A 12639-nucleotide genomic window follows, 5' to 3' on the forward strand; every position below is an offset into this window, starting at 1 on the left:
TTTTCCAAAAATCTACACTTAGCCCAAATCTGATCTCATTGAAGTAAATGGGTATTTATCAACAGTGTTGTGCAAGTCCCATGGCTGAGTACATTTAGAAATTGTACACTGCTCCTGGTAACATCTTCCACAGAAAATTAATTTTACAGAAAGCAAGTACAATAAATAAAGAGGATGTTTTGCAGATTGAATTTTTATGTTTAATTGGGAAATCGTAGTTCAGTTTTACCAGCTTGCTAAGAAGTGTCCTGCACTGTTATTTACACAAATAATGAGAAGCCTTCATAAACTTCATAAAAATAATTGGAAGTCTCTGGCAGCCTGTGATAGATCGCTGAAATATTGGGTAATCTGGTCATTTTGGGAGAAAGTGTAGCCTGACAAGATGTGGGTAGCAAACTTGTACAGCAGTCATAAGAATAATTACACAGCCCTTTGTCTTGATGTTAATCCCCGCATCACCCCTGCAAGGTAGGATCTATATTGTTGCCTTAATCCTGTTGATTTTCTTAGTCATGTGAATGCCACAGGAATGATAAATCTCAAGACCCTTTCCTTATATTCAGCAGATTCGGTACCTCCTAATTGTGTAATTTGGCTTAAAGCAACCCCTAGGCAGTGGGTGTTCATGGGAAGTGTGCAGAGGGGGTTGCGGGGATTAAGAGCAACAAGGGGAAAGTCATCACCTGTTTTTCCCCCTTCCCCTCTTTCTTCTGTCTCTCCCAGGAGAAAAACCCTACAAATGTACCTGGGAAGGCTGCACCTGGAAGTTTGCTCGCTCCGACGAACTGACGAGGCATTACCGCAAGCACACGGGAGTGAAGCCATTCAAGTGTGCAGACTGTGACCGCAGCTTTTCCCGCTCAGATCACTTGGCGCTCCACCGCCGCAGGCACATGCTGGTTTGAGAAACACTACCTGTTCCAGCCGAGTTTAAGAGCTGGGTCTCTTAACTACCCGGAGTGAATTCAGCAGGGCTGAATCCCCCTCTACAGTGTTAACAGGCAGGGCTTTCCCTGATGTCCGTAACAAAAAATAATAACAAATTTAAAAAAAAAAAGCAGGAAAAGAAGTGCCACTCTTCTCCTCGCCATCTGAAGTTAACCCCGTCTGCCCCTCAGCATGGCTACCCCCTGAAAGTGTCATCACAATCACCTGGGAAATAGCAGCCGAAATGCTACAGGAATGGGCATTATTTTACATGCTGCATCCTTTGACAAAAAATGTTTATAGCTTGTATGTTTTCTCAGCTGTCGGACATTTTGTTCCTGAAAAATCACTGCTGATTGGAGGATTAGATATCACAAACCGATGATGATGATGATGATGATGATGATGATGATGACGTTGAGAGCAAGACCGCTAGACCTTTATTATCCCATCTTTCCCCCTTGATTTGAATACCATCTGGCCGGTGTCAGCATTACGCCCGAGCTGTGCTACAGACAAGCTGCGTATGAGTAGGCAAGAAGATTCTGCTGGAGAGGTCCCGCTGTCGGAGCTGAAGGGTCACTTGAGCAGACTTTTGCAATAACAATGGTGGCATTTTAATATTGTACCACAATTTGTCATTATGCCCTAGAGGACACCAGCCATTTAACCTTTTTCTTTTATCTTTTTTTTTCCTTTCTTTTCTTTTGTTGTTGTTGTTGTTGAGTCTGTAAAATAAACAAGGGGCAGCAGCATCTCTGCTGAAAGTACAATATTAAGTATCTGTATTTTACCATGGACTTATTTAGAACTGTTTTCTGATTTGTATAGAAAGAGCGCATCTAAAAACTAGTACCCCATTCTCAATGTGCAGTTTTCTTTCATGCAGTTATCCTCTTCCCCACAACCATTATTTGAACACAAGGAAATAGTCAGATCTTATACTTGCTGGTACCAAGGTTAGTGGTGTAGCCATTCATGAAATGGTATTGAATGTACCAACAAAACAAAACAGAGAAGAAACAGCTGCATCTCTTGCAGAGAAAAAGCAATAATGAGTAAAATGGGTCTCGGGACAATAATTTACTCCACACCAACAGAAGGGGGGTGGGGGGTGTAATGTAGACATGGCACGTAAGATCATTTAAGTTAATCTTTCTGATGGTTTCACTGACCTGCTAGGTACCACTAGTAAGTATTTTAATTTCCTTCAACATAATACTTGTGTCTGGAAAGCAAGAAAGATAAAGGAAAGAGCTGATTGTTGAGGAGTCAGTGGATGAATCATAAGTAAGAAGGAGAGATGTTTCTGCAGTGGTGCTCTGCAAGACATTAGGTTTCTCCCTGGGAGTTAGGGAATAACAAGATCTTGCCAGCTGTCTAGTATGATATAAATGGCCCTTTATATGGGTACCAGTGGCTGCCTCTGCTGGGATTTTCAATCCAAGCCTTTTCAGATTAAATAAAAGGAAATTCTTGATCATTCCCATACAGCCCTATAATTGTGAACCAATTTGTATTAATTGAATTATGTAGGAGAGAGAGAAACTCTTAGTCATCAGTTGTTCATGCAAACGGGATAGTGTTTTTCTATTTCTTTCCTCATAAGGATCTGCCTATTCAGCTAAATTTGACAAAGAGGAGGCTTGGCAAGATTTTTTAAGTGTTGAGATTTTTATAGCTTAGAGATGAAAGATGTATCCATAAAGGTCTTTTGCAATGCATTTAATTATGAATATTTGGTTCCAGGAATTGCAGAGATTAAACTTGAGATGCCACTTGTTCATTTTTAAATGTTAGACCAGTCTGAATTAATTTCTGATTCCTGAAGTAACCATAGTAATGTTGGGGGGATTCTGAAATCGAGGTAATCTTTAAGAAAAAACAGAACAGAGTACCCATACAGATACTGAAAGCAATTACAGTTAATTGAGGATTAATATGACTGGGATAATATGTTATAACAACATTCACAGGCCCCAGAGTTTGATAGTCTTTAAATATGTTCTTAATATTCCCCAGTACCAGATAGTTTATCAGCTCTCTGAAAGAAGAACTTCAATACTGTTACAGCTTAGGCTCCCCTCTGCCGAGTGGTCAGCAGAGAAACCCAAGCCAAATTACTCACAGACATTGTGGGAAAAATGCTTCATATCAGTTCACATTGACCGCATTGGTAATCAACTTCTACCAAATTCGGCAACATTTTAGTATTCGGCTCCAAATCAGGAATGAAGCAGAGGCGCTAAGTGTCCGTGCAAAGCCTGAAAAGGCTGCGACGGATCAGGGCTTCTGGATAGGCCATGAGGCATGGTGGGGCAGCAGAACTGGGTCTTTACCAGCAGCGTTACTGCCGTTGGTTTAAAAAAACTGGTTGTCAGTGTTGTGTGTGAGATGGTTCATGGATTACGTCTGAGGTCTGTCTTTTATGTACTTCAATATTGTCCCCTTAAATGGATCTGTCATTCTCAGCGTTTAGGGAAAGAAGTCAGGTCAGGTAGAAGTCAATTGACAAAATTATTTTCCTGCCCAAGAACTTTTTACCAGCTAGTTACTTGAGTAGCAGTAATTCAGTTGAAGAACTGATGACATACAGAATTCCTTTCAGAATGTCTAATTTTTTTCTCCCATAGAAAATGAAGTTTATTTGACCAGAAACTCTTAAGGCCATTCTGTTAGCATACAAGAGGAACGGTGAGAGAGATCATCTCTAATGTTATTCACAAAGGCAGGGTATAACTGGGAGAGACGAGTGTCCTCTTTAGGCTTCCCCTCTAGTTAATGAAGAGAGAAAAACTCATCTGAGAGAACTTGAGAGGCCTTAAATTTCAGCATTCAGCTCTGAACTGCCTGTGGAGGAGCATATGTATCACAGACCCTGGGGAAGCTCATCTCTTGAGGCCGAGGTTGGTCTGTGTGAATCCCTTGTCTTTCAGCTTTTCCTACTTTATGCATAGGAAACACTGCAACAGAAGGAGGGTCTGGTTTTATTCAAGGAACCCCAAAGTGATACAGGGTTAAAGCAGCACTCACGCCAAGGGACACAGGCACAGAGCGTGTCAGTGGTAACAGAATGAAGCCAAAAGGTAAAGGAGTATACGCTAAGTTTTCTTATTTCACAGGCAGGAAGTGTATCCTCAACCTTTCCAGCACACATGGAAGGGCTTTTTGTGCTACTGTTACCTCCAGACAACTTGCACAACCAGCAGTAGTCCGCCACTGGTTCTTGGCAAGTTTCTTATTCGTATCAGCACCCTCAGGCTTTGACTCCAAATACTCAGTGAGGTTGTTTTCTGGTTTGTTTTCCCCTTCAGAAGTAGTTTAAGAGAAGTTACTCTGCGCGAGGGGGGTGTTTGGATGTGGAGTTGATGTCCCCCAGATTCCCAGGGTGTCCTTCCCTCAGTGGCTGCCATTCACACCCACCAAACTTCTGTGCTTGTGCAAGGACTAAGGGCGATTGCTCCATGGTAGTTTCCTCAAAAATCCTGGTATCCCACCACAGGTCCATGACATTTCACAACCGTGGTAAAGGCTTACATCATATGTAGTTTGCAGAAGTACCAGATCTCACCTTGACACAACACAGTAGATCCATCTAAATTGAGCAGTTGGGAGAGACAAATACACAGTGTCCCATTATTTCAGAAAGACAGAGATTTATGCTTTTAAATGTGAGTAAAGTATAGTTAATTTCCACCATGCCCATTACAGCTTGCAAGGGAAACTATGCCACAAAGTGTCAGATTTCATATATTTTCAAAAGGATTCAATGGATTTGTCAGGAAATCTCAGTAGGCAGCATTATAGGAAAATGTAACAAGCAAGCAGCTTTGATACAGAACTTTTTAAATTTTAAATTGTCGTTATTTTTTCAGCACCTGTTTTATTCAGCACTGTAAAATTGGCTCATTGCAACAGCAGTTTATACTTGGGGATGAAGGTGCAGTATTCCTTATTCTCTATCATGCTTACACAATTAATTAAATAGATTTAGACTCACTTGTATATATGATTATTTGCTGAAGTAATGTATAACAAAATTAACAGTGTTGAAAATTACATCAGTGATGTTGATGTTTGGGGTAAACTCACAGTGCAGAGCATGGACAAATAGCTGGACAACCTTTCTCCCCTTTAATAATGGGAATAACAGTGATCATAAGTCTCGTTTTCCATTAGCCACATTGAAAATGTATTCTAGTTGCCATTTATAAATTTATCTTCTGATAATAAATGCTGTTTAATGGAAAAAATCTCTTTCTCCTTTATTGAAGGTGGGTACCTCAAAAGCAGAGTAAGTTTTGCTATTAATATCTCGCTTATTTTTTAGTTTTAACTTTGGTTTGGAAAGGTCAGTGTGTGAAACTGCATCTTCCACAGCAAACAAGTCTTAAGATCTTTCAGTAAATCCGCCCTACTCCCGCAGGCTCATCTCTACACTCATGCCTATAAACCCCAGCACTTCCACGTGCCTCCATGCATGTGCAGGTAATAAACAAGTTTATTAAAGAAAAGAAAAAAATCACAAAAGGAAGAATTGGAAATAAATACTGTAAAGGAAAATACTACCGTCTTAAGAAACCAGCTCATGTTATTGTATTATGCCTTTGCCTGTGATTTATAACTGGAGAAGTGCACAAAGAAATTCAAAGATTGTTATATTTCACAGTTCCACTAGCGTAACAGTTGCTGTGTAATGTATGCTTATGAAGTCAAGCCCATTGGTAGCTTGAAAAGGCTTAAATTCTGATCAATTTCTGCAGTAAATCAGGTTTTAGTACAAAAATGTAACTATAAGGATACTGCATCTTTAGAAATCAAAATACCTTGGAAGTATTTTACTATACTTGTAACGGTTTAAATATTCTGTAATATATGCGATAGTGGAAAAGTATTTTCAAACTCACAATTTTACATGGGGTGTAAATAGGTTAAGTGAATACAATTTTTAAAAAACATTAGTTTTCGTCAGGAAAACTGGTAAGATAATGCCTTGCAAAGCTTAAACACAAAAAATAAGAAGTAAATTGTTCTGGTTTGTCAGAGCATGTTTTCTCTGCAAAATGGAGTGGCCACTTCTTTGCTGTTTCGCAGATGGCGTGCTATATAGCAAAGTCATACTGAGTCCTTCAATGTCGAGTAAGTCAACACTCAGAATGTCTTTGACTGAATAAAGGAAAAAAAACACTTAAAATGAAAACCATATGAAAGGTTTTGGGTTTTTTGTGTTGGTTTTTTTCCTTCTGGCATTTTACAGTGAACTGCAGATACAGTAACGGCAAACTCTCATTTGATTTTATTACTTCTTGTATTTCCCTGACTACAATGCATCTTGAATAAAGGTTGCGGAGCTGAAATAGGCAGCTGCTCTTTGCTGATTCCAGGGGAGTTTTGTCTTCTAGGTGCAGTAGCATGTCAACTAAATCAATTGTAGCAAGACGGTTGTGACATCTAAAATGCACATACACTTCAGCAAGATAGCCTAAAATCTATTTTAAAAGATGAAACAGAAACTGAAAGTGCCTGTAATTAGAACTGATGGGATGTTCCTATACTTTTACACAGCAATAACTTACAGGATTCTGTTAACAATAAGGTGAAAATGAAATTTTACTTGGAGAACAATAATGCAGCACAGAAACAAACACAAAGTGCCATTTGTATTTTCACATGTTGAGATATTGTGTTAGACGTTTAAGTTATTTTCTCAGGTAACATCTGTCATGTACTTGTAAGAAGAAAGTTAATCTTAGTTTACAAATGACTCATATCCATATCGATTCTCAGTAGGTGTGAATGGAGGTCATTGTCAAGCAGTGTTTTAGGGGATTTCTTCCTAATTTATGTCTGATGTGCCCATGTATCCAGGGTATTCTCTAGTGAAATAATCCAAAAACCAGCAATAAGCCCAATGGAGCTTTTTTAGGGTATATGGTAGAATGGGGATTCTCATGAAAAATCCTCTGCATCAAACTCTGGAAACACAGAGTTCACCTTATGTCTCCATTCAATTTGTCATGTAATGCTCATAGTATTTCATATCATCTTAGAACTGGTTGACTTCAGGAGTGGACAAAATATGTCACTTTTCTTTCTTTTGGGGACAAATGAGTGAAAAATTGGGGACTGTCAGTCTAGACACTATTTGAATAGCAAACAAGAAGTTGATACTCCTAAAATGGAGTAAGGAGATTTTTATATTGAGTGGCCTGAATATTTGCATCAGTAGACTAATTGACCTTACAAAAAAATGGCCAGCTGTGACTTTCCCACTATTTTTTTTAATTTGGTAGGTTTCTGTAAAAAAAAACAAACAACAACTAACTACTGCTAATGGATTCTTAAAATAGCAGGGTAATGCCATCCCTCATGCTTCTTCTGTTTCTAAAAATGAATTTATTGGAGATCAAAATGTAACTGGTTGTCGTAATACCTTTGCCAAGGAAGATTGCTTTCCATCCTCTAAATTTGTACCTCTCATTTATCCAGGCAGAATTTTGTATTTGAAAAATTCCACATTTTGCCTAGACTTTTGCTGCCATCGGTGGGTTGCTGCTGGAGTGGGATGATGGGTGTTTGGTTTTTATTCACTGAGGCAGGGTTGGGTGTGCACAAAGATGCTCATAAACAGAAGAAAGTGCAGGTGCAAAAAAAAAAAAAAGCACATGGACTCGCGTGTAAAACTAGACATTTATGCACACTGGTTAATCATGTGAGAAGACCGCTAGTTTAGTAACAACTTATTTTTAAATGTTAGCCACCAGTGGATATAATCCTGTCAGAACACACATATATTTACTCTGTCATCCTGAGAGTAATCTCCAGATATTAAGTACATAAAAGAACACAATTCATGCTGGGGATCTTAGGAGGGCATCAGGGAATGTGTCATCAGAAGGACAAAGGAAACATTAGTTTCCTACCTCGTACCTGAGCCATTGTTGGAGAGGAGGGTTTGGTTCTTTGTTCTGGAGCAGCAGCACTGCAAGGAGGCACCCTTAGAAACTTGCAGTGTTGAGAGGTTTGGCTGACTCCAGCCCTATGTGTGTTAGTTCTTGCATGGGAAAGGGCACCTTGTCTTCACGATCCCAAAATGAGCAAGGCTTTTTTTTCCTTCATTCTGGAAAACGAACACAGAGTTGGATTTTTCTCAATTATATTGATTCGCCCGCATACTTTTCTAGCAGCTTGTGCTTACTGACTTTAAATTGTGAAATAAACTGAGTTGCCCTTGTAGTAATTTTTAGATTATTCAGTACACAGGTGTTCAGTCCTCCAGACAAGCAAAACTGGGCATGTGAATTTTAGCTATTATGAAAAGAATAGAAAAAATTATTTGACATCCTATTGTCCATATGTGTGACCTGCAACATCTTCCTCAGTTCAGTATCAAAAGTTTCAGTGATCCAAGATGTTGTTAGTTAAAAAGAAGAGGTGAATGGTGGTTCACACGTTGACTTGCTAAACCTTGCTCCATGCTGTGACCTCTGCATTTAAAAAACAATAGTTCAGTGTCTGGTAGGGGACCACAGGTGATGGCTTTGATGGATCGCCTTAAGCATGAACCATGAAATACAGCAGTAGGTTCAGATATTGCTTTTCTGCCTGTCCCTGCCTTTCCAGATGGAAAGAGCAAAGACAGTTTGAGCCATAGTGTTCAGGGCTGAACATCTTTTTCACAATTCAGAGCTCATGTTGTCATTCTGGTTTCAAACTATTTTTCACTGCTACATTTGCATCTTATTTTTCATTTTTAAAAAAACCACGGTTTATTTCTTTCCTTATCACCCTATACATTGCTTCCTTGGTAATATAAGAAGTTCTCCGCTGAACACCTACACAGTATGCTCTCTTGACCTGCTGTCTCTCCCTAAAAAGTTGTATCTCCCATTTGCACTTGCAATAGAATATACACAGATATAGTAGTGAATTACTTAAGTTTCATGCACCATCAGCCTTAAGACCTTCAACCCACACACACAGACACACGCATTCATGCACTTCAAGTGAAAGAGAGATTTGGACACTGCTATCAACATGTGGGATCAAAAATACCATTAAATTGGAAAGTTCTTTCAGCTGTGTTTAGGAAGAAACAACAATAATGAAAAATACCATTCTTGGCCAAGTCACTTATGGAAGAAGCAAATTCCCCTATGGCATTAGTTGAATGAAATCCTAAGGATGGGGTTGCATTTGGCCCCAAATTGTTCCTTCTAATATATCTAATCGTTATTATTGTATGTACCAATGAGTGTTTATTTGATCCTCCTGTGTAAAAATACAAAAACATCCCTCTAGTTTACAAAGTGATTTATTTGGGACTGAAGCTTCACAGCAATGGAATTAGTATGTATGGCACCTCAATCTTTTTCCTAGATAAGATGCAAAAGGGAGGGTCATTATCGGTAACCCCATAGAGATAATAATGTGAATAGAGGTCCTACAGTTAAAAGGAATAAAACCACCAGTGCTAGCAAGCAAACACAGTAGTTTCTTAAGTCTTTCTTTTGCCTTCTTTTCAAAAGCTTTTAAATGCAAACATTACTTTTCTTCAAAAATAAAAGTAAACGCCTGAAGATCTAATTTCCCAATAGTTTCCTCTGCATTTATATAGTATGTAGTGTTTAGGCAACACCTATGTTATAAGTTTATTAATATTATGTAAGTGTTGTTCTTGTATTTATGTATAGTGTATGTATTGTAAATATACTCAGAGCTTTTTTTCCTCTTACTGTAAAATGGTGATTTTTGCCCTATGATAATGTAAAGGGAGTCCCCTAATGAAATTCTGTCAGAGGATGATTATTCCACTCTATTCTCAAAGATTTAAATGAACAAGTGTTATCGTTTTTAATGGTGTCTCAGACATATTTTGTTGGTGCATTGCTTTTCTGTATTCAACTTTCCTATGAATTGAGCTGTGAATTGAAATAGAGTTTAAACCTTTAAATGTATGCATTTGTATAATTATCTGAATGGAGGCATGAAGGTTAAATAAAGCATTTTGTATGGAGCAAAACCCCTAATTATTACTGTGGATGACTCAAACCTTCTGGAATACCCAGTTATTAACTTTTTTAAATTAAACCTTTGTTAAAAAATCTTTTCTATAAACATATAGTGATTTTTTTAATGGAATGTTTGCTTAAGAAATGGATTTTACTTGCTTTCTGATTTTTTAAAAGCCATCATATAGAGTAGACATTCTTTCTCCTTTCACAGTGTTTGTGCATCCGTGGCAAAGCTGGAACAAATAAAATAGCACTCAGCAGTATAAACAAAAATGTCCTGGGATGATATAAAAATATTTTGCATTACTATATAATCTGAGTTCCTTAAGTACTTTAAAATGGAGTTGTGTGTCTGTCTCTGCTGCTTTCCCTCTCCTTCCCCCGTGTGTAGGGAAGCTGGCACAGTTGGTGATGCTACCTGTGCAGCCAAGAGAGGATTCATTCACTGTGTGCCCATGAAGTAGAGGAACAGCTACTGAAGGAGGACAATGGCGCACTGGAAACATCGGCTTCATACTTAGTTGAGGAGGGTTGGTATTTGTGATTGTTCCTAAGGACGTTTTGAGGCCTGTGGGCTTCTCCCTCATGCCTGACCATTCCACAGAGAAGCTTCCTTTATGTTTGAGCCAGTCTAGGACAACTGTGGATATCAAGTCAGAGGCTTGGAGTTGCACTTTGCCCTTACTGGTGAAATTTCTCCCTAAGTGTGAATTTTCCCTTTCCCTTTCATTACCATCCATTTGCTTTTAACCATTTATGTAATAAAAACCATAGTTTTACATGGTTACAGGCAGAGAAACAAGTAAACAAAGAAAGTGATTTGATTTGGAGACCTCTGAGCCTTATCAAGAGATGTGTCTAAACAAAAGCCATGCTAGAACAGATCTTGAATCTCTCAAACCACTGATGAATTTAAAAATCAGATAGTCCTACTGGCCCTTCCAAAGCATTTTTGCTTTCCACACAATAAGTTGTTTGTTCTTCCTCAGTGTCCTGTGTGTGTTTAATATCATTTTTTCTCCCAACAGTGCCATAAGTATAAAATGCATCACCGCCTGTTTAGTCTGACTTCTCCAGCGAACGCCCACACTGTCCACTGCCCTGACCCATGGTCTGTTCCTGAAAAGTTATTTCTTCCACTTGCACAAACAACAGCTCAGTTGTCATCTAATCCGTCCACCCCTTTTTTTTTTCCTTTGTTATTGAACGGTCCATTTGGAGTGAAAAGTTGGCGCATGGTGTTTCATACACCGTACGGGACACGTCCAGCTCTCTGCGAGCGTGACGAGGAGCAGCCACTGGTAACCACCTTCAACTTTGCACGTTGAGTTGCGGGATCAGATAAGCACGCTCCCTTCTCTACGTGCAGAAAACAATCGCATTGGCATCATCCTTGGAGCTGGGCAGGCTGCCCGCCTCCCGGACAGAGCTCTGGCAGTGCAGACTTTCACCCCTGGGTTTACGATGCTATTCCTCCTTGCCAGCCTGCAACAGGGAGGCACACCCGTAGGGGAGGGTTGTCTGAAAGACCAGCTCGCTGTACTCCAGCCTGCTGCACTGCGACCCGGTGGCACGAGGTTTTGGTTGGGAGTTGAAAGGGCGAGGCTGGGGGAACCAAATTTTGGTGGTCGCTGAGTATTTGTCCTTTCCAAAGAAAAGCCAGCCCTGTGGGGCAGACTGCTCCTGGGCATAACTGGTCTCCTCAGCAATGCCTGTGGTGCACGCTGTGGAAACGTGTCCCTTCCCAACCCTCCCATCCTTGCAAATTAGGCAATGTTATACCCTTTTAATAGACAAAGAGCCAAAGACAATCAACTGAAGCTGGAGTGACTCAGTAGTTGAGCAAGAAATTACAGAATCACAGAGTGGTTGAGGTTGGAAGGCACCTCTGGGTGTCATCTGGTCCGAGCCCCCTGCTCAAACAGGGACACCTAGAGCTGGCTGCCCAGGACCATGTCCAGATGGCTTTTGAGGATCTCCAAGGATGGAGACTCCACAGCCTCTGTGGGCAACCTGTGCCAGGGCTCAGTCATCCTCACAGTAAAAAGTGTTTTCCTGATGTTCAGAATAGTACCTAATCATTTCAGTTCCCCGCTCTGTCGCTTTAGCCATCAGGCAGAAACGTCCCCCTGGTTAAGGTTTCAACCCAGTCCGTAACTGGCCACGTTTTTTTTTACCCATTGGTATTTTCCCTGAGAGGCCCTGAATAGCAGCAGTAGCCACTACCCTTCCTGTTGAAGCATACTAACGAAGGCATTTACTGCTTCACATATTTGTGTTACCAAATATATATAGCCCATAATAACTAGGACTGCCACTTACAAAGGAATGAATAACCAGATTTAGCCAGTAAGCTCAAACATGTCAATATATTTTATCCTTCATGTTTTTGTTTATATCTTTGCACAACCTCACTCACAGGTGTACTGTGGCCTTTCCTGGTTATCTTTCTCATTTGCTGGAGATACTGATCTATAAAATCTCCTTGTAAAATATTTCAAATAAATTCCTTCTTTATTTCTGGAGTGACTTCCCTATGCCTGTATTTTTGGGCCTGTACAGAATATTAACAGACAGAAACTAACAATAAAGTCCAGAAATGACTGCAAAAGCAAACAGTGAAACCAAGACACTTGCAAAGCTCTATAAATCTCTGCTGAACTCGGGTTGCTGTTTAATCTTTATATACAGGTAC

General features: G+C 39.7%; 1 protein-coding gene across 7 annotated transcripts in view; it reads left to right on the plus strand.

The window, feature by feature from the left end:
- The window catches only part of KLF12 (KLF transcription factor 12), a 249059-nt gene extending 238669 nt beyond the window's left edge, over positions 1-10390 (plus strand). For 5 of the 7 annotated variants that reach the window (XM_075046072.1, XM_075046076.1, XM_075046073.1 and 2 more), the window contains one exon: positions 727-10389. In XM_075046072.1, the coding sequence (XP_074902173.1) occupies positions 727-908 (182 nt within the window). In that variant the 3' untranslated portion in view covers positions 909-10389. Of the gene's footprint in view, positions 1-726 lie in introns of all 7 variants that reach the window. The other 2 variants (XM_075046077.1, XM_075046078.1) reach the window with 1 other exon arrangement.
- Positions 10391-12639: the final 2249 nt, after the last annotated feature.

Source organism: Buteo buteo, chromosome 14, assembly GCF_964188355.1.
Source record: "Buteo buteo chromosome 14, bButBut1.hap1.1, whole genome shotgun sequence".
Classification (NCBI taxonomy): Eukaryota; Metazoa; Chordata; class Aves; order Accipitriformes; family Accipitridae; genus Buteo; species Buteo buteo.